Raw genomic sequence first — 27334 nt, forward strand, 5'->3', positions numbered from 1 at the left:
CTAGCATTGGTTGTCAGTGACGTCATAATTTAGTTTCGTTGTTAGTGACTTCACTTTTCTGCAAAATATCGAGTAGAAATAAGATTCGCCACAGATTAATGTTATAAAAACATAAATGTTAATAATTAAAGATAAATATAGATAAAAAGATAAATGTAGATAAAAAGATAAATGTAAATAAAAAGATAAATGTAAATAAAAACATAAATGTTAATAATTAAAGATAAATATAGATAAAAAGATAAATGTAGATAAAAAGATAAATGTAGATAAAAAGATAAATGTAAATAAAAAGATAAATGTAAATAAAAAAGATAAATGTAAATAAAAAGATAAATGTAAATAAAAAGATAAATGTAAATAAAAAGATAAAAGTGAGTAAAAAGATAAAGAAACTAAATCAATTTCACTCCTTTACAGATCAGAACTGGCTTTCTAGAAATATAGGAATATCAGAAAAAACAGAAACAACTTGTGATTCCTTTATTTCACAAGAAAAAAAAATATATTTTAAGACATTATTATAGAGACGTATAAACTACCATTAAACTACCAGCTTTCAGAGCGCTTTGTAACCTGTTTTTTTTTTCATATATTCTAGCTCCATACCTTAATAATTCATAAAGAAATAGTTTGAAAAAAATATCAAAAATCAACAAGTTGAAATCATCGTCAAAATTGAATTGTTTATTAAAAAAGTTTTGTTGTTAAAAATTGCATTCATAATATATTGCTTTCATTAATATTTATATATCAACTTTACAATCCAGTTTTACCCTGCAGTAAACCAAGTACTGCATTATAGATGGATGTTGAACACAGTTAAAGAATACACAACTACGGTTCCTGGTTGTAATATTGCAGTGTTGCATTAGGCATTAGGCCAATTTCAGAACTATAAGAAGTCAAAATACACAAAATAACATATAGGTGGAGTGAATTTTTTATAATCTTGCTTGTATTCAATATAGGTTTAGTACTGACCCTTTAGAATTCCTGAGTTAGTTAAGATGGAAAAAAACTATATTTTTTTATATTTCCAAGCATATGATGAATTATTATTCAATTTGTGTTCTCAACTCTACCTTTCAACAATATAAAGCAAGACTCTCATTTTCATAGAATTTTGTGTTTGCAAGTTGGCAACCTTTAGATAACTGTGGAACAGTCCTCCTATATATATCTTGTATCCTGCAAGATACCGTTCCTTTAATATATTTATAAGTCCTATATTCTGCGGGATACAGTCCCTTTATTATATACATTTATCTTGTATTCTACGGGGTACAGTCCCTTTATTATATAAATACTTAAATGGCAACATATATCTTGTATTCTGTGGGGTACAGTCCCCTTATTATACACATTTATTTTGTTTTCTGCGGGGTACAGTTCCTTTAATATCAACATTTATCTTGTATTCCACGGGGTACAGTCCCTTTAATATCAACATTTATCTTGTATTCTACGGGGTACAGTCCCTTTAATATCAACATTTATCTTGTATTCTACGGGGTACAGTCCCTTTAATATCAACATTTGCTTTATATTCTGCGGGGTACAGTCCCTTAAATATCAACATTTATCTTGTATTCTACGGGGTACAGTACCTTCAATATCAACATTTATCTTGTATTCTACAGGGTATAGTCCCTTTATCCTGTATTCTACTGAATGGGTATTCCCACGGTAATTTATATTCCGAATAGTAATACAATGTAAATAGAAAAACAATAGTAATCATGCCCTGGACCATTCTATGAATGGAATGAATACACGTCAAGTAAAATCAAGGGACTGTTCATTGTCACGTCCTCATGAAGTTTTTCGAACCCCTAGATTTGAATCATTAAGAGAGAGGAAAGTCATTGCAACTTAATTAAGGAAAAAATATTAACGTCTTCATGTTACTTAATTATGTATCCATTATGTTTGTGTATGTTTTAGAGTTAGAAGTGGGTATTCTGTAACCCTTTTCTACTGCATAGAATGAGCCAATTTTGATGGACTGTCCTTTAATCTTTACGCAGATCTGGTGATTGCTAAGACGGAAAAAAAATACTTTTTTGTCATAGATTAAAAATAAGAAAATAATGAATTTATCTAAACATTACCTCAACCATAATCTCAACCTCAACCTCAACCTCAACCAAAGCCTAAACCTTTACCTCAACCATAACCTCAACCTGAAATTCAGACTCAGCCGTAAAAAGGTGTATGCTTTATAAATACAATAATAAAAAAGTCAAAACTACATTTAAAACAAACAATATCACGACGAATATTAAGTGAAAAATCTAAACTTGTTGTTCCTAATTTTGTTTTTGTTTTTAAACTAGTAAATACCGGGTTGTGCTTGTGGGGACCGTCGGACAACCTCAGGTATTAATAGTCGGAGACGGGCAGTTGGATACAAACCAGTCTAGGATAGTAACTGGTCCATAGTAACCTAAATATGGAGCAGGATATAGGAGCAACTAGAATTTATGTAACCTAAACCTGGAGCAGGTTATAATAGTAACCAGACCATATTAACCTAAACCTGGAGCAGGATATAGGGGTAACTAGACTATAGTAACCTAAACCTGGAGCAGGATATAGGAGTTACGAGACCATAGTAACACAAACCTGGAACAGGTTGTAATAGTAACCAGACCGTATTAACCTAAACCTGGAGCAAGATGTAGGGGTAACTAGACTATAGTAGCTTAAACCTGGAGTAGGATATATGAGTTACTAGACCAAAGTAACCTATACCTGGAAGAGGATATAGGAGCAACTAGAAATTAGTAACCTAAACCTGGAGTAAGATATAGGAGTTACTAGACCAAAGTAACCAAAACCTGGAGCAGGATATAGGAGCAACTAGAAATTAGTAACCTAAACCTGGAGTAGGATATAGGAGCAAAAAGAACTTAGTAACCTAAACCTGGAGCAGGATTTAGGAGTAACTTAAACCTGAAGCACGATTTAGGAGTAACTAGTCCATAGTAACCTAATCCTGAAGCAGGATATAAGAGTAACTGGTCCATAGTAACCTAAACCTGGAGCAGGATTTAGGAGTAACTGGTCCATAGTAACCTAAACCTGCAGCAAGATTTAGGAGTAACTGTTCCATAGTAACCTAAACCTGGAGCAGGATTTAGGAGTAACTAGTCCATATTAACCTAAATCTGGTGCAGGATTTAGGAGTAACTAGTTCATAGTAACCTAAACCTGGAGCAGGATTTAGGAGTAACTAGTTCATAGTAACCTAAACCTGAAGCAGGATTTAAGAGTAACTGGTCCATAGTAACCTAAACCTGGAGCAGGATTTAGGAGTTACTAGACCATAGTAACCTAAACCTGGAGCAGGATTTAGGAGTTACTAGACCATAGTAACCTAAACTTGGTAAACCTTAAACCAGAGTAGGATAAACATTAACCCAGAGTAGGATAAACTTTTTGCCTCGAGTAGTGTAAACCTTTACCTAGAGTAGTGTAAACCTTTACCTAGAGTAGGGTAAACCTATAACCAGAGCAGATAAAATATTTACCCAGACTAGGATAAACCTTTTACCTAGGGTAGGGTAAACCTTTAACCAAAGTAAGGGAAACATTTACTCAGAGTAGGGTAAACCTTTAACAAGAGTAGTTTATACCTTTTGCCTGGAGTAGGGTAAACCTTTAACTAGAGTAAGGTAAACCTATATCCTTGAGTGGGGTAAACCTTTAACAAGAGTAGGGAAAACCTTTACCTATAGTTGGGTAAACCTTAAATCAGAGTAGGGAAAACATTTACCCAGAGTAGGATACACCTTTTACCTAGAGTATAGGGTAAATCTTTACCCGGAGTAGGGTAAACCTTTTACCTAGAGTATAGGGTAAATCTTTACCCTGAGTAGGGTAAACCTTTAACCTTGAATAGGGTAAATTTTTACCCAGAGTAGGGTAAACCTTTTACTTTGAGTAGGGTAAAACTAAAAGTCCAAAGAGTGGTAGTGGTTTATGCAAAACACAGAACAAAGTATGTCCTTTCTTTTTCGTATTTTGTTTTGGTTTTCGTTTGCAGCTGAATAAGATATGTATTATATTTTTTGTAAATATTGCATTTTCTCCATTTAAGCCTGTCTGTTTTTCTGGTTAAATGTTTCATGCTTCTAATATTTTGTTTTCCCGGTTTCTCGTTCTGTCATTAGCCATTACTCAAACATCAAACGGATAGTGTTACTTAAATATCAAGGGGGTAGTATTACTTAAACATCAAGGGGGGTAGTAGTACTTAAACATCTCTACGGGGTACAGTACCTTCAATATCAACATTTATCTTGTATTCTACAGGGTACAGTCCCTTTATCCTGTATTCTACTGAATGGGTATTCCCACGGTAATTTATATTCCGAATAGTAATACAATGTAAATAGAAAAACAATAGACATCAAGGGGGTAGTATTACTTAAGCATCAAGGGGGGTAGTATTACTTAAACATCAAGGGGGTAGTGTTACTTAAACAACAAGGGAAGTAGTATTACTTAAACATCAAGTGGGTAGTATTACTTAAACATCAAGGGGGGTAATATTACTTAAACATCAATGGGGTGGTATTACTTAAGCATCAAAGGGGTAGCATTACTTAAATATCAAGGGGGTAGTATTACTTAAATATCAAGGGGGTAGTATTACTTAAACATCAAGGGGGGTAATATTACTTAAACATCAATGGGGTGGTATTACTTAAGCATCAAGGGGGTAGCATTACTTAAATATCAAGGGGGTAGTATTACTTAAATATCAAGGGGGTAGTATTACTTAAACATCAAGGGGGTAGTATTACATAAACATCAAGGGGGTAGTATTACTTAAACATCAAGGGGGTAGTATTACTTAAACATCAAGGGGCTAGTATTACTTAAATATCAATGGGGTAGTATTACTTAAATATCAAGTGGGTAGTATTACTTAAACATCAAGGGGGGTAGTAGTACTTAAACATCAAGGGGGTAGTATTACTTAAATATCAAGGGGGTGGTATTACTTAAATATCAAGAGGGTAGTATTACTTAAACATCAAGGGGGTAGTATTACTTAAACATCAAGGGGGTAGTATTATAAATTTGAAAATACCAACTTTCGACATTTTGGTAAAAATATTCTTTAGCCTGAAATGGGTGTGCTTTCCTGTTTTATAAGTAGTTCAGTTAAATTTACGTTTTTTAGTAGTTTGCCTGAAACAAAATTAATTTAATCAGAAATTATCTTAATTCCTGAACATTATTCGCAAACCTAATGGATTCATGGAAATTAATCATTTTACCGAATAAAAATAAATTATTCAAGCCTATACCGATATTTAATCCTATAATTATCAAAACCTCAGAAATAATCAAATTTTAGACTTTTCATAAAAAATCTATAGCTATATAAATATATACTGTTCTTGTTTGTCTGTCTGTACTGGAGAATATTTTGATAAACGGAAAAAATGTCTGTCCTTTATGCGTGATTTGTATATTATCTCTTTTTTCGATTTTTTTTTCGTGGATTTTAAAAAATCGAAAATTTGTTAAGCAGTTTTTTTAGAATTTGACTCGATCGGTTTAGCGCTTTTGCCGTTTATTGGATACAACTTAACAAACAAAGAGACAAGCAAGGTATATATATCGATATCTATATTTTTTACCAAGAAATATATCTACTTCTGTTTAACTTGTTAGTGCAGTAGAAGCATAAACAATATATTGAAATATTGACACTTTCAATGAAGTGCATTAAAGCAATTATTTTTGTTCCCTTTTTTGAATTAAAAAAAATGCTTTTTTAACCAGAGCCGTGAACTTTTTAATTGGCCGTTTGAGTCACAGTTCTCATAAAGTGGTCGGTTTGACTTCTAATTTGCCAAAACTAAGAACTTTGTCCAATCATTTTGAGTTTACTCCATAAAAAGAATAACTCAGTTTAACTAATTTAATCCATTTAACAGTTCCTAGTCTTAGATATCAATACTTACATGAAGCATCAAAGAAATTGAGTTTTTGCAACAAACTCTGATATTCTATCCCTTTATTTTTGCAACCCAATGTCGTAGACCTTAGTTATTTCGAATTATGTTAGATCAAATAATCAAAGTTTGAAATATCAAAGGTTTTTTATACCATTAGGTTGCAAAGATGACTGAATTAGTAAATTTGAGTTTGTGGCAAAAACTCTAATCCATTCCGGTCGAGAACTTTCTCCTGCAGTTTAGAGAATATTAAATCTGCCAAAACCAACCATACAAATCTATTCCAAACTATATTCTGCATTTTTAAAACATGGAAAATCTTCTTAACGTTTACAATTAGTTACTTTTCATTTAGAATTATGTGTACCTTTAGAGTATTTTTTTTATCTTATTTCAGAATAAAAGTATACACAAAAAGTTTATGCCTTCGCAATTGAATGTTTTACTACGAACATACCGTTACCATTCTAGTTTATCTATTCTTAAATCTCCTATGCCCCCCCCCCCCCTACCCCCAATAATAAAAGTTTCTTTTATTTACTAAACGGTGCATTTTACGATAATGGAATTACATTAGAGGGTTTCCGGCCACACACATCTTTTGGCAGATTTCTTGTTCACAATTTATTCATACGAGAAAATCTTCTAAATCGAAATGTTTCAGAAACAAAATAAATTGTATTTACAAAACCTTTCTTTGGAGGAAGAAGGATAGGAGTATAGATGTTCAATAAGATGTTAAATGGGGCCTGGGAAGAGGGAAGGGGGGCAGGTATAGCCATGGGGGGGGGAAACCTTTTAGCTCGATTTTGTTATTGTAAGTTGCACCTTGAATCTTCTGGACTCAAATTGTTACAAATAATTTGTACAAGTAAAAATCCCTATTTTCTTATCTTGAAATTCTTATATCTTAAAGAACCTTGTCGTTATAAATTTAAAGGGAGTGTTCGCGAAAAATGAAAGGGATAATGCAATAAAAAAGCGCTTTTGATCGCCACTAATCTTACTTCTATCTGTTGCGTCTACAAGGAGAAAATTGTTAAAGACGTCTCATACCGAATAATATGGCGTCCATACAAATTGAGAAAATTGCAACATACGACTTAGACCGTAAAAAATCAATTTAATTTCAAACAAATCATTCAGATATTACAACCTAAAGTCATCGATTATCTTTCGCCACATTTTTATATGGTTGATTTTTCATAATATGTTTTAATTGTTATGTCTCGAGGATTTTTGGTAATGAAGACGACATTTTCATATTTTCCAGGAATGCTCGAAAACAAGTTGTAAGCTAAATATTATTTCAAAAAACAAAATCAAAACTAGTATGAAATATTAAATATATACAAATGTGGCGAAAGATAATCGATGACTATAGGTTGTAATATCTGAATGATTTGTTTGATATTAATTTGATTTTTTTACGGTCTAAGTCGTATGTTCCAACTTCCTCATTTTGTATGGGCGCTACGCTCTTCGGTATGAGACGTCTTTATCAATTTTCTCCTTATAGACGCAACAGATAGAAGTAAGATTAGTAGCGATCAAAAGCGCTTTTTTATCGCATTAAGCGTATACCCCCTTTAATTTTTCGCGAACACTCCCTTTAAATTACCCTATATTTTAACAAAGAGAGGCATGCCTGATTCACAACGGTATTCCTTATTCTAATCAGAAATGTAAAAGAAAACGTCCTTTTTCAGGTTGGAAAAGCAAGGAAGCAAGGAATAAGCAAGTCACTTTTGCAGAAAAGTCACAAATGAAAATAAGCGATATTCAAAAACAAAAACATGGATATCTATTTCATCCTTGATCAGAAAAAGAATTTATATTGTTGTGAATCGGACATGCTAATACACAATCGTTAAATTAAAAATAATTTTTTAAATAAATTTAAATTCAGCTTTTAAAAAAACAATTGTAAATCTACGCATTTACGCCAGTGAAAAACTATTGTGTTGAATCCGGCTATCCAGTGAGAAACTAATGTGTTGGATCAGGCTCCAGTGAGAAACTATTGTGTTGGATCCGGCTATCGAATTAAACCTTTTTAGAATTTATTTACGAGGTAAAACATACTGTCATTGATGGTTGTAGACTTAAATGGACTGTAAGCAAAGTTATAAGTGACCCTCCATTCCCAATTTACAACCTTCTCTTTAAAATCTTTGTCTTATTAAGTATAAATAGGATATTAATGTTTATAATTTCGAAAAGTGATTTTTTTCAATTAATATTTCTGTACACAATAGATACTCGCGCATTTCTGCTACAGAAAGACATATCGGAATTATCTGAATTAAATACTTTTAAACCTAGAAAACACCACTTTATTCCATATTATTGATCAGTTAAAGGTTGCAAGGTTACCATTGTAAACCGGACATTGTCATCTTTTAATGGAGAGTCACGCGTACAGTCCCTTTAAGTATTCCCGGATTTACGAGATTTTGAATGTTTGTTCACGGCATATCATATTCTAGGCCCCGAAATTTCTGGACTTAAAATAAAAATTCCAAGCTTAGGTTTAAGAAATCTAATAAATATAATCCGTAAGTATTTATCCTTAGTTGATTATATAATAAAAATTATGTATCAAAAGGAAAACTCAGTATTTAGGCAGTATGGTCCTTTCCAGAACATCTTACTATATGACCCTAAAGTCTACTTACTTTACTACTTATATATGATATAGACCTTATTGTTATAATTAGATTTTATATAACAAATTACATATTTCAAAATATCATGATTTTTAATAGATGCAGTGGTTCATATCAACTGCCTTTCTTTTAATGCAGAGGTACCAAGGACAACGGACGGGGCAGGTTTATAAATGTTCCAATTAAATATTTATGACAAATCATAGACTAAATACATTACAGAAATAGTAGGAAAGAAACCGATTTCTCTCCTCAAGCTCAAATTTTTTTAACCTTTTAACTTTGCACCCTGCAGGCGTAGACCTTGATAGTTCAAAGTATAAATAATAATAGAGATAACATGTTTACACCATCAGATTACATTTAAAATACAAAACGTTTTTAGGATATTAACAACCATTTAAACATTTTCATATTTATTTCATATTTCATTCGTTAAGATACTTTTTATTGGACTTGTCTATCATGTTATTTATCTATGTTAAATGGATCAGTTATTCTAAATACCCTCATATTTCCACCTAATTATAGTGGGTAGTAGATCGCGCTATACTACAGTATTCTGATATGCTTGTTTAATTGGTTGGTTTTGGGGTGCCAGTATAGTTTTCTTATTATTTGTCGTGTAAAATACTAGGTGTAGGACTTTTCAGGCGTTCTAGTAACACATTTAGCTTTTAGGATTTTAAGACGTCCCTTTCTAGTAACACATTTAGCTTTTAGGATTTTAGGACGTCCCTTTCTAGTAACACATTTAGCTTCTAGGATTTTAAGACGTCCCTTTCTAGTAACACGTTTAGCTTTTAGGATTTTAAGACGTCCCTTTCTAGTAACACGTTTAGCTTTTAGGATTTGAAGACGTCCCTCTCTAGTAACACGTTTAACTTTTAGGCTTTGAAGACGTCCCTTTCTAGTAACAGGTTTAGCTTTTAGGCTTTAAGACGTCCCTTTCTAGTAACACGTTTAGCTTTTAGGCTTTTAAGACGTTTCTTTCTAGTAACACGTTTAGCTTTTTGGCTTTTAAGACGTCCCTTTTTAGTACCACATTTAGGTTTTAGGATTTTAAGGCGTCCCTTTCTAGTAACACATTTAGTTTTTATGATTTTATGACGTCCCTCTCTAGAAACACGTTTAGCTTTTAGGATTTTAAGACGTCCCTTTCTAGTAACACGTTCAGCTTTTAGGCTTTTAAGACGTTTCTTTCTAGTAACACGTTTAGCTTTTTGGATTTTAAGACATCCCTTTCTAGTAACACGTTTAGTTTATAGACTTTTAAGACGTCCCTTTCTATTAACCCGTTTAGCTTTTTGGATTTTAAGGCGTTCCTTTCTAGTAACACGTTTAGCTTTTAGGATTTTAAGCCATCCCTTTCTAGTAACACGTTTAGCTTTTAGGATTTTAAGACGTCCCTTTCTAGAAACACGTTTAGCTTTAGGATTTTAAGACGTCCCTTTCTAGTAACACGTTCAGCTTTTAGGCTTTTAAGACGTTTCTTTCTAGTAACACGTTTAGCTTTTTGGATACTAAGACATCCCTTTCTAGTAACACGTTTAGTTTATAGACTTTTAAGACGTCCCTTTCTAGTAACCCGTTTAGTTTATAGGATTTTAAGGCGTTCCTTTCTAGTAACACGTTTAGTTTTTATGATTTTAAAACGTTCCTTTCTAGTAACACGTTTAGCTTTTAGGATTTTAAGGCATCCCTTTCAAGTAACACTTTTAGCTTATAGGTTTTTAAGGCGTCCCTTTCTAGTAACACGTTTAGATTTTAAATGTTTCTTTTAAGTCGCCATTTTCTCTCAATACATCTAAAATTTCGCAAATATTTTTGTTCACATTGATGGTTTCCTTAATTTCAAAGTTATTTCTAGTCAACAATTTTTCAATTTCAGCCAGATGTAATTTATCTTTGGAGGTATCACAATCAGTTCAGCCGTTTTGACGTATATCATGCATAAAGTACAGACAGACCAAATTTTTATTTATATTGTTTTTTTAGGGGGGGGGGGGTTTAAATTTGTTAAAATTCGGCAGGTGACGAATTTGTTATATTTCGACATCCGAGTCAAACTTTTAATGCGTATTATCTTGACAGTAAATGATCAAATTATCAATATATTATCAATACCTTGCAGGATCCTCATATTCTAATAATTTCAGGTCGTCTTTACAGTCTCATCATTTATGGGAAGCCCTGTATATAATACTTAACCAAGGTTGCATATTGATCATTCTGGCAAATCATTTTTTTGCAATTACCCGAGCTTTATTAATCAAGTTAATTGGATACTTGCTGAAACTTGGTTTGCGAATAAAAATGGTTACATATATTTTTAATTTTTTGTCTAAACTTAAGTTAAAATATTCTCGTTTTTTTTTCATTTAAAAATTCAAAATTTAAAATAGTTGTCTCTCTATCAAAGTAACTTGAAATAATTTGAAAGACACCTAAAAATCCCTTTGCATATTAAAGATAGCATGCAGTAAGTTCGCATGCCTTGCCAATAATCAATCCCTGATATGTATAATCGTAAATTATTGCTTGATATTTTCAGATATTTGCTTATTTTGGGAAATATGCTGGACGTACTTTAATACTTAATATTGTTACTAAAAATATGGGATCTACTATCAAACATATACAATATTTATATATATATTATATATATTTGAACAAGCTCACATGTTTCACAACTACTAATCTTGATAATTTTAATATGTTGGATAAAGAGAATATATGGGGGGGGGGATCAATATCGTCAAGGAATAAATTTTGATTTCAAGATTTCTGCCAAAAAATTTTTTGATTAAGTTTATTAAATTTTTTTCTCTATTTTACAATCTCTCTCAAAAACTTGTTTTTTTTGCATTTAAAAAGCAGGATGCATTAAAATTAGCTTAACAGGACAAAGATAAAATATTGCAAGTTATCTTGGAATATTTTTAACGAACAAAATAGAAATTGACTTTTTATAGAGAAAACTTGGAAAACACTTGAAGGGCGATTTTTTTCTTACTTTTTTGGATAATTAAATATAACATTTGTTCGCCGATTAAAAACCAAAACGAATTAGAACTGTTATTAAACGAAAAACAGAAAAACTAAAACCAAAATTAAATGTAGATAACATGCATAAAACGAAGTCTAAAAAATGGTTGAAAAAAGCGTTCAATGCTTTATTTTAAACTAAAAAAATGTACCCCCCTCGCCCCCCTCCAAAAAACAAACATTTTAAATCAAGATTAAAAAATTTTTGATAAAAATGCCCTTTTAATGTGAAAAAACCTAAAATGTCAATCCTGAGCAATGCGAGTTTTTTTAGCAACAATTTCTTTAACAAGGTGCAAGTCAGAGCAAAAACTATTTATAAAATTTCTGGAAAGTTTTATAATAAGAAAAATATGTTTAGGGGTTGAAAATAAAAAATTAGCCGTTGAGAAAATGTTGCTACAAATGCAGTAAGTTTTAGCAATAATAATATGCAAAATTTGTATTATTCTTCTAATATTCATAACTGAAAAATAATGGTTTGTCTTACCAGTACGATTTTTTTATTGTGGCATTCTAACAGATAACTTTTAAATTTTTACAGATATATTATTCAGCTAAAGTTCAAGTTTTGCGCTATTATTGAGCATGTTGCGAATGGAAGTTTAAGTTTAGAATATTCTGTATTTTACTTGATCTTTAATTCAGAAAGAAATAGGGGGAAAAATTGATTTTGAAGAAATTGTATAACTTTAATATTGTTCGTAGAACTGTAAATTGTTATGAAAATGTTGCGAAAGTTAGTAAATTTGCATTAACTTTTGCAAATATTGGATTGTTTCGCGAGGTTTATTCATAAATAATATTCCCTGAATTAGGCAGGGGGAATCTGGTGACAGAAGTTGGAAATAATAATCAATCATTTACACTTTTATGACCTTAATAGATAGATGTAGTGAATCTAAATCAAACATTGCACGTATTTGTTTATTATTTAAATAGAGTTACCGGCAATGTATGGTTTTGAACTGAGATTGCAGTATTATTGAGAATTTTTTTAGGATTTATTTGAGACCTAGGAGACGTTTTTACGGGGCATATTTGTTTAGCAAGAGCGCAAATGCAGTCTTTAAAGTCCTTAAAGATTGTCTTGGAGGGATGATTTTGAGAATCGGTTTTATTTAAATTATTCAACATGGCGACCACGAAAAAGGTAATATAAAAATATACAGTAAACTAATTAGTTGTTCAGGAACAGGTTGAGAAAATAGAAATTAACTCTTATCATCGAAAATCACCAATCTATTCAGTTATTAGTTTCTGTATAAATGTCTCTAATGTTTAAAATCATTTTCTGTAGATTTCCTGGAATTTTTAATGAAAAGACGACATTTGAAGAATTTGAAGACATCTGCAAAAAAATTTATAAAGAATAAGAAAATTAATATAATGATGAAAAAAAACAATTGATTCTGACATTGATTTATTGACAAATTTCTAATGAGATATATGTTCCAAAACGTCTATAATTAGTTTACTGTAGAAATTTTGTTGCATTTTTCTTCGTCGTTTTGAATAATTTTTATAAAACCGATTCTCAAAATTATCCCTGCAAAGTTGACAATAAATGAGGATTAATATAATGAATTTGCGCTCTTTCTGAACAAATATTTGATTTAAAAACGTCTGATTATAGGTCTGAAATGAATCATAAAAAAAATAAATGAGGATTAATATAATGAATTTGCGCTCTTTCTGAACAAATATTTGATTTAAAAAACGTCTGATTATAGGTCTGAAATGAATCATAAAAAATTTCTCCATAATACTGCAAACTCAGTTCAACTACCATACATTGCCGGCCAATCCCTTTAAAGAGGGCAGTGCCCGATTTACAACGGTACCCTTTAAACCTTTGCGCGTTCGTCGAGTACAGAGATATATGTCAGTAAACTTATCGAACGTAGATTGTTTGATAAATTAACGAGGTCTTTTACGTTTTTATTGGATTTTGAGTAAAAAATTATCGATTGAACATTTTTTTGGTTTAATTTAGTTTTTGATAGACGCACGCATTTTTCACTCAAAATTTGATGTCGTGTCCATCTTCTATTTCAACTTTTAATTAGGGTTTATCTGTGATCATCTTTTCTTTGCACAGTATAAAAAAAATTTTGTGGATTTTATAATCTATCTATATATAAATTTGGCTTGTTTGTCTGTCTGTTTGTTTGTCTGTTTGTTTGTTTGTATCCAATAAACGTCAAAACGGCTGAACCGATCGGGCCCAAATTTTTTGTGGGACATCTAGGTACCCCAGGGAAGGTTTATGAATGATCAAAATTTTAAATATTTGTCTCCATCAAAATTCGATCTTCATTAAATTTTTGAAAATTTTGAAAATCCACGAAATTTTTTGTGAAAATCCGCGAACTATTTTTGTTTTGTTTTACGATGTGCACAAAGAGAACATGTTCACAATTAATTTAGAAGATGGGCGCAAAGCGCCCTCTAAGGCTAGTATTCAAAATTTTACAAAAATAAAAAACTTTTAAACACAAATTTTTGAAATTTTGATCATTCATAAACCTTCCCTGGGCCCCCGGGGTCACGGAGGTCCCGCTCAAAATTTCAGCCCGATCTGTTCAGCCGTTTTGACGTTTATTGGATACAAATAGGCATACAGACAAGCAAAGTATATATATGATATTTTTGCATATTTTAATTTTGTATGTTTTTGTTTTATTTAATAAAAGTGATGTACATTTATTACACTTACATACTTACTATTTATAACGTTTTATACTTTTTTTGATGTGCTATACGTCAATTTAATCTTAAATTGTACATGGCCTTTATGTTAAACTTTTTTTCGACTAATCCTTATATAACAAACATAGTTTAGTATTTTCTTTTTAAAAATATAAAATTGCTTTAATATGATTTTTTTCTAACTTTTCAGAAAATATGTGCAACACGTATTAATCATAATTTTTAACATCAATTTCTATCTATCAATTAAAAGATAATCTTAATATTTGACGAATAAAATACACAAAAAAATGGCCGCCGTTTCTCATTTGAAGAACAAGAAAGAGGCGAAAATGCGGGAAGCTGTGGAAAAGGTTTGTGTTTTATTTTTAAAAGATGTGTGAGGGGGGATTTCAGAGAAATCCTTGGATACCTTGGATTGCTCGCCACAAACTTTAATTTACTTATCCCTAAAACATTGCAGCCTAATGTTGCAAACCTAGGATATTTCATCGGAATTCATAAAGTGAAAAATCAGAGGGCAAATATATTAGACAAATTAGAGTTTGTGACGAGTTTCAGTTTCTTTTATCTCTCATGTTTTAGGTGATGTCTAAGTGTGGAGGGGGAGGGGGACCTATATCTGTGAAAAGTCTCCTAGAAGTTCTCAACGCAAACAAAATTCAACCAGACTCTAGGGAAATGGCAAAAATAGAAAAGTATTTTTTTATTATATAGTTTTTATTATCATTTTTAACATTATTATTATTACCAGATTATCGGATGATCATGGAAATATAGACAGACAGGAATTCATGGACTTTGCTAAAAAATCTTCTCTTATCAAGGTATTGAATCTTTTCTCCTTTTTGAGTTTTGACTATATTTGTATTATCAGTAAATGATGTATGTTTTCAGAGGTTATTTTTCAGTTATTGGTCTAGGTATCAGCAATTCAATTATTTAATCCTTGTTTTAATGGAACCTTTTTTCTAAAGGAAACACAAGAACACTTGCTATTAGTTAAATGTTAGTTTTGGTGTTGAATAAAAAAAAAACCTTATTACAGTATCAGCTGGGCTTTAACTAAACTTAACGAAATTCTTTATAAGTTTTAATTAACGTCTCTTTTCGTTATTTTTTAATACCGTTTGTTATAAGTATTTTCTAAATATTTCCATTGGTAAACAGAATTTTGTCAAGGCTTAGCTTTATTTTCAAAATTTGGCAAAGGTCATTTGGTGATATGAATTTTAATTCTATTATAATAAAAATTACTGTGTAGCTGTTCTTTGTAAAACGTTCAGAAATAATTAATGCGTCAAAACATCAATATTTAATCCTTAATCAACAGTTTTCATGACTATAATATTCGTGATTAAAGAAGACAGAAATCAAAGTGTCTAATGGAAAGGGTATTTTAGCTGAATCCTATAAATAATTAATAAATAATGACTCAAATCATTAGAAACCATATTAATCGTTTGCTTTTTCGAATTCCAAAGTATCAAATGCAAAAATAACGATATACAAAAAATTATTTTTTTGTGAAGAACTAAAATGTTGCTTATATTTTATTTAAAAACATTCCTTTTTACCTGTGTCACGTGTGTAAGACAACAACAAGAAAAACTTCAGTTAGAAATATTAAACATACAAACATAGCATCTAAATTACTTTTACTAAAAAGCATTTTTAGAGTTATTGGGACTGTAACCGTAGTTTAAAGTGACCCTCCGTGCAAAGATGACAATGCTCGATTCACACCTGTCCCGTAAAAACTTTGTCTGGTCAATAATTATGTGGAAGATAAAGACGTTTTTTAGGCTTTAAAGTGACTAATTCTGATAATTCGTATATGTTTTCCTGCAGTAAAAATGCGTAAGATATCCTTTGTAAAGAAACCACAATTAAAAATAACCAGCTTGGATTTGATACCTAATCTGTACTTGATCAGACCAAACTTCTAACGGTACTTGTGTAAATCGGTCATTGCAATAACGTGACGACTTGTAAATTACGATAACAGTGACTGTACGGCCTATTTTTAAAGTTTTTTTTAGTATTTTCCACTATAATTTCTTATTAGATTAAATAAACAAAAATGGAAAGCAATGGGAATTCTAAAAATTGATTTTATACATTTAAATTTTTGTACCTGAATATACATGTAAATAGAAAAAATATTTTTTTATTTTCAATTTTTAAATAGTTTGTTTACATAGCGAGGTTTGCGTGTGGAATGCTTCTAACTTGAAAGTTTCTGCAATATTGTAAATTAATTCAAATAAAGAAGATTAAAGTAAATATATTTTGTCTATTCAAACTTTACCTGTTATAAGTTCTAGAAAGTTCAAAGGAACTGAAAACTCTCCTCAAACTCTAATTTTCTAATTATCATATATCTTTGCAACCGTTTATATCTCCAACCTTAAAGAGACTGTTAGCGTTTTAAGTGACCCTTCATTTGTAGAGGGGCTTTTTCGATACCCAACAGTACCTTTTAAACATTTGACTTTGACTTATTAATCTGCAGAAATGCTTTGACCTTCACTTTCTAGAAGTGGAAGAAATGTACTTTCGATTTTTTTTAAAACAGCTTTAAATGTAAAATATTCGATAAAATGTATATGATCTATTTTAACAGGATTCATAGCGTGACATCACAGTTGTACGACATTAGGTTGCAAAAATTAGAGACTGAAAAATAAAAAAAGGGTTTCGTGTTTCTATGTCATTATATGAATATTTCTTTCTTCCATAAAATATTGCCGATTAAGAAATGTATTTATTGTATATAAACAAGGTATGCGTGCAATAGATCGTCTATAGATTTCTTTATAATAAATATGTATTCAGTTTCCTATAGATTGTATCATATCATTAATATATTTATATAGAAAAGCATAAGGTTTATTTTCATGCCAAATATGAGATAATCATCATAATTATCACCATAAAACACAAAATATTGGATTTTTTATGTCACTTCAAATATTCTGTAAAAACGAGGTTCAAATAAAATAAAATAATGTTTATCTTGATTCTTGATATTAAATCGAACAATTTAAGCTTAAAAATCAGTGAAAAGCCAAAAGGTTCCATAAAAACTAAATTTACTTATGTTTCATATTTTTGTTCCGTTTTCAAGTCATCTTTTTTTATAAAGATATGTTTACCTAAATTTTGCTAAGCAGTAGTACTTAGTAGAAAATTCCCAAAAACCCTTTCCTAAAGATTTATTACCATGAAAGGAATTTGATTAGATTCTTAATTTTATTATGTATATTATGTATATCATGTATATTATATGTTTATACATAATTCACATGTTTTTCATTCATAACTCCCTTTATAATAGAGCTATTGAGATGAAAACAAATGTTTAAAATTTCTAATATAGGCTTTAAGGGCGCTTCGCGCCCATCTTCTATTTTATTTTTAAACATTTTCTCTTTGTAGAAATAATAAATTAAATTTGCGGATTTTATAAAAAAAATTTCGTCGATTTTCAAAATTTTCAAAAAATGTCGTTTTGGTGTTTATCGGACACAAACAGACAAACAAACTGACAAACAAACAAGAAAAGTATATATGAATGTAGAAAATATGTACATCATTTCATTCAGACAAGTTTTAAACCTCTACATATATTTTCTCCGTTCTCAAAAAAATTGTGCAGAATTTTCTGTTTTAATTATTGCATTTCCAAAAATAATAGATGTCAACATGTTTTCCATCTATATATAAATTTGGCTTGTCTGTTTGGGTGTACGTCTGTTTGAATCCAATAAACGTCAAAACGGCTGAACCGATCGGGCCCAAATTTTTTGTGGGACGTCACATGACCACAGGGAAGGTTTATGAATGATAAAAATTTTAAAAAAATGTGTTTTAAAGGTTTTTTAATTTTGTAAAAAAAATTAAATTTTTGAAAATCCGTGATTTTTTTTTTAAAAATCCGCATAGCGCCCTAAAAGCCTAGAAAAAAGGGCGTGAAGCGCCTTGAATTTCTAGTACATTAGATTTAAATTTAATTGTTCACTGACCTTCTTTGGACTCATCAGAGCTTCCACAAAATAATGTGGCCCGATCGGTTCAGCCGTTTTGACGTTGGATACAAAAAAGAGAAAAAAAGGGCAAAGGAATTGAGTCTTTGCCACAAACTCTGATTTTCTAATCCCTATATCTTTGGATTCCAACGTCGTAAACCTTTGACATTTTAAACTATGACTTTTGTTAGATCAAATAATATAAGTTTGAAATATCAAAGGTTCACGACATTGGGTTCCAAAGATATTGGGATTAGAAAATCAGAGTTTGTGGCAAAGAATCAATTCCTTTGTAAATAGATTTTACTTAAAATACTTGAATACTACTTGAATGCTTTTCCCTGATTAGTTTTCCGACATTTGTTTGCAGAAATAAAATACATCAAGTGCTTATTTTCTTTTGAACAAATACAAGCTTTTACTTTTTTTCTGGTTAGAGATTAAAAATTATTCCGATTTAAAAATAGATGAATATGTCTAATTTAATAGACCTGTACACCTGGAAATAAGATTTATCCGGTTATAAATTAAAAGTCAAAAAAAAATTAAAAAAATTGTGTTTATGTTAGTTTAATTCAACGTAACGTTTACTATAATTTGACTGTGAATTACATAGAAATCTTGATTTATAGAGTATGCATGTCCAGTTCAAAAGGCGTTACCCTTTAATCGACCTTGTCTAGCTTCGTCAATCGGATGCCACTCTTTTTAATCGAACTTTACTTGAAATAACTACTGAGTTCCTTTATTTTTTTTTTAAAGATACGTTAGTGAAAAATTTGCAAATTAACAAATTGATATCTTTTCAATTTTCTATTGCAATCTCTTTTTTTCAGGAGTTTCTTGACTCGGAGAGAACAAAAAACATTGACAAAGCAGAAATTGCTTTCAAGGTGAGATACAAAATCTGCTTTTCTAATCGCTCCTGTGTTTTTGCAACACAACGGTTTAGAACTTGGAAACATTATAGGTTTACTCCATCTAGGACCGAATTTAATTAATTTGAGCTACGTCACTGAACTACCAATGCCGGTTCAAATTTGAACCACCGATTCAAATTTAAAGATTAAGGAAGGATTTAATTATGTAATTCAAATTTGAACCGGCTGTTGGCAGTTAAAACTCATTAAATTCAGTCCCAGGTTGCAAAGATATAAGGATGAGAAAATATGAATTTGTGACAAAGACTTAAGTCCATATCTCTGTATAACGCCATGGTTTTTAATTTTTTGAGTCCACCTCCATGGGAGCAATGGGACACTTTGATGGCAAGATATACTTTGTGTATATTTTAAGTATTGCTAAAAGACTTTTAGTTTTTACTTGTTCCCTAAATACAGTATTACTCATAAAGAATAAGACTGTAAAGAAGACATCTATAAATCTGTCTTCTTTACAGTCTTATTTAAACTTTATTTTATACTTGCATATTTTCTGTCAAATATTTTTTTTTTAGGTTTTAACTTACAATTTTTACTTCTTGATATTTCAAACTTAAGATTAATGATTTTTGCTTATGAAAATAAAGAAAAAAGATTAGTCATTGAAAGTTTTACTTTAAAACAAAAAAAGAGATCCTTTAAACCAAGAACACAGAGAATTTAAAGTAATGGGAAATAGATTAAATGAACATTAGAAGAAAAACCTTTTAACAAATAAGCTCGAAGATGACTTTAACAAATGACACGAAATGTGAAAGTTCATGTCATCATTAAAACCATAAAACTGTTTTTAATTAAGGACTTTACAGTTGGATATAAACTTTAATGCACGACATGGTATTATATTTACAAAAAAAAAGACCAGACAAGACCTCATTAAAAATAATTATAATTTTTTCAAAAGGCGGCACATTTCGACATTTTTGAAATTGACATTTTTTAGATGAGTCAAAAAGTATATAGGCTTCCAAAAGATTATTCAAAATTTACTTCTTGGCAGTTCAAAATTCACCAAATAAATAAGTAAATGAAAATCTGTCAAATTTTATAAGTGAAGCTGCATAAAGTACCGTAAGTGAGGGGGGGGGGCAACGGTACAAGGAAGATCAAATTAAAGGTGAAATAAGTGCTTTTAAACTGTGAAAAAGAGTTTTGCCCCCCCCCCCGCTCCCCTACAAAAAAATGTGCGTTTCAGGCATGGCTTCATGAACAAAACAAAAACTATTAGGCAAAGTTTTCGCCTAAGTCTTTAAAATTTGATAAATCATTCTCGTTTAATTAAGAACATGAATTCTTGTCAAATTTTAAACCTTGAACTTAAATAAAAAATTGCAAATCAAACGTTATTTTTTTGTTTGTTTGTATCCAATAAACGTCAAAATGGCTGAACCGATCGGGCCCAAATTTTTTTAAGTTTTGAAATTTTTCTTTACTAGCTGTAGTTCATTTTATCTTCGTACATTACTTAAATAAGAATTTCAAATTTCAATTTTATTTTTTGGCGAATTTTCAAAAATTGGAAATTTGAATTCTTTAACACAAAAATTTATTGGATTCCAACCCGACAAAAATACAGGACTAAATTTGATTAGAGTAGGACCCAATAAACTGTGGAATAGGAGGATCCATTGCAAGAAAGGAATTGAGTTTTTGCCACAAACTCTGATTTTCTATTTTCAATATCGTTGCAACCCAATGTCGTAGACCTTTAATATTTCAAACTATGAATGCTATTAGATCAAATAATGTAAGTTTGAAATATCAAAGGTTTACATCATAATTTTGCAAAGATATAGGTTTTACAAAAACTGAATTTTTGGCTAAGACTTAATTCCTAGGTTTTGTTTTGATATTGCTTAAAAGCAAAGAGTTTTATACCGGACCGGTGCTTGAAAATTGGCTATTTGGGTGTACACTGCAAATGTTCTGTGCTTTACATTTCTTGTACTATTTGGAAATCATAAATTAAGTATAAAAGTCGTTTTCCTAATTCACAGTTTTATGAATCTTACTGTAGACACATTAATATAATATAATAATTTAATGATTTAGGCAATAGATCGAGATAACAGTGGGTACATTGATGCAGGGGAACTCGGTAAACTTGGCGCAAAAATGAACAAGGAACATTTTTAAAATGTTAAAAAAGCAACAAAATTTATTTTATTTATAAAAAATTTATTTTGTCTCTTAATAGAACATTTAATTGTTCTGCACTGCTTCATAACAAAATTCAGCATTTGAAGAAAACTAGCATTGTTTTAATCAAACACAGAAAACTATTGTTAAATCAATTTCAATAATTTCTCTTGTTTTCTTTAAAATATTTGATTTCAGCATTAGTTAGTAGATACAATTAAAGAGTAAATAAGTAAAACAAGGGTAAAAAAATTATTCAATGTTATCATCTGGTCATACAGTATTTTTTATTCTTAATCGAATTCCAGGTTATAAGGTTGTGTTGTGAAAAACTTGAATGTTTTGCTTGTTGAAAAGTTTTTAATACTAGTTGATTTTTTAAAAAAGCATTTTAAGTGTTCATTGCATAGGATCAAAGAGATGCACTGATGACGAAACTAGACAAAGACGGAGATGGGAAAATAACTCTTGATGAGTTCAGAACTCTCTTTAAATAAAACTTTAATTCTTCCCCTTTCTCCCGATACACCTTTTTATCTATATATCAATCCCTGTTCTGAAACCTGACCAATTTATCGTAGTCCTGACTCTGATTTTGGTCTTGATCAGTCATGATCTAGATCTGTCCTGATCCAGATCTGGACTTGATCTATTCTAGTCCTGATCCTGATCCCAAAGCTGATCATACTCCTGATCCTGATCCAACCCCTGATCTTTGGTTTAATCCTGATCCTGATCCATAGATCCGTATCCTTGGATTGATCTTGATCTAGATCTAGAATTTGATTTGATCCTAAAATGATCCTGATCATTAAATCTGGATCCTGATTCTTATTCTGATCAAGATTAAAATCAAAATTTCAAGCTAAATTAAAAACTGATGTATATAAGTTGTATACGACCCTTTGATCATTAAAATATGTATGTTTATAAAATGAAGACCCTCTTTAACATTTTATTTTGTCAGCTTTATATGCTGTACTTAAAAAGTCGGCGGTAAATAAAAGATTAGTTTTAACGTGTGTGAGTTAAATATTTAAAAATTCTATCCCCGCTTTAATATATCAAAAGTGACTATTTTACAGGAAAGTATAGATTTAAAACAAAAATACTTGTTGACAGTTTATATAAATATAAGTTATTGTGTGCTCTGATCAATTAATAAATAATGTAAAACTATAATTTTGTTTAATTAGATTAGAAATATAAAGAGTTTAAAGGGACTGTTAGCGTGACCCTCCATGTATTCCCTTATTCAAAACGGTTCCCTTGAAATCAGATCAATATTGTGGAACATAGTATCGTTTTCTAGATTTAAGTTTAATTAGTTTAATTCTGATTGTAAATAATTATTTTTTTTAAATCGTAAACATTGATATCTAGTTTATCCTTGATCAAACATATGTTTAAAGGGTATCGTAGCGAATCGGACGTTAACATCTTTGCATGGAGGGTCACTTAAAACTAAGCCTACTGCCCTATTTTTAAGGTCCGTCAAAGCAACCATAGACCTGGTATTTGATGCAACCTCTCCTTTTTGATGTCTCTCCATAAAGTTCTGAGTTTAGGACTTCCTATATAAACCTTGAATTTCAGGAAGCTATAAGATAAATGATTTTTTCTTCTGAACGGATAAATTTTCGATTATTCGACAAAGTTCTACACAAAAAAACGCTAATTCCTTTTTTTATGTCACCCTGTATATATATATATATATATATATATATATTCATACATAAACGAAGAAATGTATTATGTATAGATGTAATAATCGTAATTGCAGACATTTATTAATCATTTTCGCAGACTTCCAAAAACGTATATAACGGCCATGCAATACGCAGACCAAATGTTGTTTTATGCAAGATTTTTAGTATAAAAAGTAAATTTAATTGAAAAAAATCGTTAATTCTAAATAAGGGTCTTACTATGCAGAGAATTAATGAATATATATTGCTTGATTTAACCCTTGATAGAATAATTTAGTTTTTTATTGAAAAAGTTAAATGGAAAAAATGTTTTTTTTTTAAAGTTTTAATTTACATTCAGTAACCTCGAGGTTTTCTCAAAAAATTCTCCGAATCTTTAATTTTTATAAACCTTGATTCTTTACACATTTGAATTTGTACGCCTGTTTAAAGTTTATATAACGAACTAAATTTTTAATAAAGAGAAGGACAATTTAGTCAACAAAGGAAATGAGTTCTTGCCCCAAACTTAATTCATTTAATCCGTATATCTTTGCAACCCGAAGTCGTGATATTTGTTATTTCAAACTATGAATGTTGTTAGATCTAATAACATACGTTTGAAATATTATAGGTTTACATCATCAGGTTGCTAAGATAAAGTAATAACAAATTTTTAGTTTGTTGTAAGAACTCATTTCCTTTTAGTTGATTAAAAAACATGGAAAATTACAAAAACAACATTTTTTATCCCCTCTGTCTTGAAAAATCCCCCTTGGAACTTTATAAAAGCTTTTTTTTAAATAGTTAAAATTAAGAGTAAGAGAGTAAAAAGTGACCCCACTTTCTCCTGTTACGACTTAAACACTAACATTTTTCCAAGGAGGGGTCCCCTTAATATTCTGTAAAAGGGTCCCTTTCCCCCACCACTTGCACTGGTTAAATATGAAAGCATAAACGTATTGAAAACCTTTCAGGTTTTGTTGCCTTTTATTACTATTTATAATTATTGTAATAATAAGCTTTATAAATTGTTAATATTCCAATAAAGCAGTTCAATGCGTGAATACTGCTAATAAAGAAAACCAGTTTGTTATTGTTTCTTTTAAATGTACTCCAAGTGCTTTAAACCCATTGATAAAGTTTTTGTCTTTTAAGAGACGCTTGACGTAATTTCAAGTGACCTTCATTTTAAAGAGTTATATGCCTAATTCACAACGATGCTCTTTATCCTTTCCTTGCAGATTAAACAACAAAGATATCTTTGTGTTTTTTGTCTAGAAAGGTTTATATAGAGAAGCACTCTTGAAATAAGAAACTTGCAGATATGTTTATTGTTTACAGTTTAAATATTTTGTAAATGTAACAAAGTAAAAGCACGCTGTACAAAATGTACCAGTCTTAGAGAACTAAAATTGTTCAAATAGAATATAAAGAATAATTTTTATTCGTTAAATGTTTTATTTTTAAAAATTTAAAACATTTTTGGAAAAATGTGAAGAATTCTTGTAAAATCTCAACCAAGGGAGAGTTCATCTATATCAGAATACCTAGAAAAGAAAAAAAACGTGGCATTAAAAAATAATTAGTGNCGTGTAATATTTTTTGGATTTTTTCTGAATTAAATTTATTATGATATTACTTTTATATAAATAAATATTAACCTGAAATCAGGGGAATATTCTTTCTCATCAGATACAGCATCATGGAACGAGAGAGTTGCATCATCATCATCATCATCATCATCATCTGCATCAATAGCTCCAGCAGCAGTAATGTTATTGTGATGCATTGCATCATGAACGGATACTCTGTTCAACAAGTCCTTCCCCTAAACATAAAGGAAACATGAAGCAATAAATTAGCGTAAATTCAAAATTATACAGAAATACAAAATACAGTCAATTTTACAGAGAAAGTCCAATTGAAAATAGTCAGTTTTAAAAATTACAAACATCGATTCATGATTGATAACACAAATATTTTTAGGTACCGTTGTGAATCGGACATTGAAATCTTTGCATGGAGGGTTACATAAAATTACGATTACAGTCCCTTTAAAAATAATGAGGACTGAGAAATAAATACAACTATTTTTTCTTCCCTCTTTGAAAGCAATAAATCAATTTCTTGTTAGAACCATTTCCGATATTCTCGGCTTTAACAATAAAGTTCTACAACTATCATTATTAAGTTTTATTTCTCAAGTTAGACAATAATTCAAAAGTTTTCTGTAAGACCAGGTTAGCTGTACTATATTTAAGCTGTGTCTCTAATTTACTACGTGTAATAAAGTATTACAAAGTTGATACACCTGCAACTGTTAGTTCAGCTTGTCTTGCATGTACTTTTTATTCAAAATTAATTTTTAACTTTAGTTTTTTTAACATTGACTTGTTTAAAATCAAAAAGCAATAACTGCCTTTGTTAAAAAGGTAATTTAAAAAAGAGCTAATATACAAAATTTGAATTTGATCTAAATATCATCCAAAGGAATTTAGGAATAAAAGAATTTATTCTTTGTCGCACATAATACTTTTCTAAATTCCTATATCTTTGCAACCTGATACCGAACAACCTTAAACGTTTAAACTTAGATTTTTGATCTAATATAATTCATAGTTTGAAATTGTTTATGACATTGGATTGCAAAGATATAAGAATAAGATAATCATAGTTTGTGATAAAGACTCAATTCCTTTTATAAGTATAGATAGATAAGTTAGGGGCGCGCCGCAGGCGAAACATTTTTTTTGACCTAAAAAACTGAAGAATGAAAATTAATGTATGTATGTAGACTTAAAACTAGGATTTAGTTTATTAAGTTTAGATATTTAGCCTGTTTTTGTTTCCTTAGTTGCTTTTGAATAATTTTGAATAATAATATTTGCATCAAAACAAAAAAATGGAGGTATGAGATGAAGAAATTTGAGCAAATAAATGTAATACTAAAAACTTTTGAATCACGGATAGCCAGTACTTTTTTTAATACAGGGAAAATAAATTATGTAAAATGTCTGTAAAGATCAAGACAAGCTCAAGCATGATCATCTTCAGTTTTCTCAAATCTAAAATTCGAAGAAAAAACTCCCCTGCAAGCTTGAGAATGAGAAAAAACAGTTTCTCCTAAACCTGGCCATATTTTGTTTTCAATTTTTATTTGTCGCCATGTTACTTTATGCTTTAGTTTGTTAGAATCATGAATCTAATAAAAGAAGGGAAAAGAACAAGCTTCTCAAAATAAAAAATGTATGTAAACCCTATCATTTCACAAGATTACAATTAATGTAAACCCTATCATTTCACAGGATAAAAAAAATTTCCAAAAAAAATCTTTCAGAAAGCAATAAACTTTTAACAATAATTTTTTTCCTTCTTTTTTCGTTTCCTTCTTTACATTTTTTCATTTTCTTCTTTTTTGTCTCAAAAAGTGTGTCCCCCTGTACCCCTCCCCTTCGGAGTAAAGGGGGGGGGGCACGTGCCCCCCCTAGCTACGGGCTTGCTTCATTTCTTAATTTTATTTATCGGGCTGCTATGAGTTTCGATCTCAAAATATCTGAGAGGATTTAGATCAAGCCTTAGGACAACAAATGATATGGCTAACTCTTTGATCCCAGGGTTCACATCAACACAAAGAGTTTGACTTCAGTGCATTGTACTGTAGTAAGTTGAATATATTGTTATATTTGAGTTTGTAACCAATGTACGTTTTCCGTGGATAGGATTTATTTCTGCTGTAAATCATATATTTTAGAACAAGATATCCTCCCTTCCAACCCCTAGCTGTAACCTCAGATAATATTCTATACATTACATACATTCTACCTTCATTCTATCGGTATTCTATCCTTATTTTACTTTAGTTCTGCCTTCATTTTGTAGTAAACACATACTCCATAACAAGTTCTCGAACGTTCAGATAAAATCCGTCCGCTATAAAACTCAACCAGGAATGAATCCTAGGCTCTAAATGCCACACAGGGACACAAGCGTAGCTATCAAACAAGCTATATATATCGATCCCAAATGATGGGGACAATCCAACCTGTTTATATATTACCACGGGGTTTCAGTGCTTCAATGCCACACAAGGACACAAGCCTAGCTATACAACAAGCTATATAT

The 27334-nt window shown here is 30.4% G+C and overlaps 1 protein-coding gene and 1 long non-coding RNA gene across 2 annotated transcripts; one reads left to right on the forward strand and one right to left on the reverse strand.

The window, feature by feature from the left end:
- The first annotated feature begins 14624 nt into the window (after nucleotides 1-14624).
- LOC111718484 (troponin C, skeletal muscle) lies at nucleotides 14625-22669 on the forward strand. Its single transcript, XM_023494102.1, has 6 exons — nucleotides 14625-14763; nucleotides 14996-15108; nucleotides 15165-15237; nucleotides 19278-19334; nucleotides 21435-21506; nucleotides 21932-22669. The coding sequence occupies exons 1-6, from the start codon at nucleotides 14701-14703 to the stop codon at nucleotides 22016-22018; spliced, it is 465 nt and encodes a 154-aa protein (XP_023349870.1). The 5' UTR covers nucleotides 14625-14700; the 3' UTR covers nucleotides 22019-22669.
- A 1964-nt stretch (nucleotides 22670-24633) lies between these two features.
- On the reverse strand, nucleotides 24634-25036 carry LOC111694713 (uncharacterized). The gene is made up of 2 exons (XR_002763695.1): nucleotides 24874-25036; nucleotides 24634-24759 (listed from the first exon to the last, which is right to left on the reverse strand). It is a non-coding gene; the product is annotated as an uncharacterized LOC111694713 (long non-coding RNA).
- Between the last annotated feature and the right edge of the window lie 2298 nt (nucleotides 25037-27334).

This window comes from Eurytemora carolleeae, unplaced genomic scaffold, assembly GCF_000591075.1.
Source record: "Eurytemora carolleeae unplaced genomic scaffold, Eaff_2.0 scaffold68, whole genome shotgun sequence".
Taxonomy (NCBI): Eukaryota; Metazoa; Arthropoda; class Copepoda; order Calanoida; family Temoridae; genus Eurytemora; species Eurytemora carolleeae.

Bases quoted from the DNA above. Each gene is read 5' to 3' on its own strand.
- LOC111718484 (XM_023494102.1), top strand. From the start codon at position 14,701: ATGGCCGCCGTTTCTCATTTGAAGAACAAGAAAGAGGCGAAAATGCGG. The intron at 14,764-14,995 runs GTTTGTGTTTTA...CTCATGTTTTAG, and splicing joins TGCGGGAAGCTGTGGAAAAG to GTGATGTCTAAGTGTGGAGG. The intron at 15,238-19,277 runs GTATTGAATCTT...TCTTTTTTTCAG, and splicing joins AAAAATCTTCTCTTATCAAG to GAGTTTCTTGACTCGGAGAG.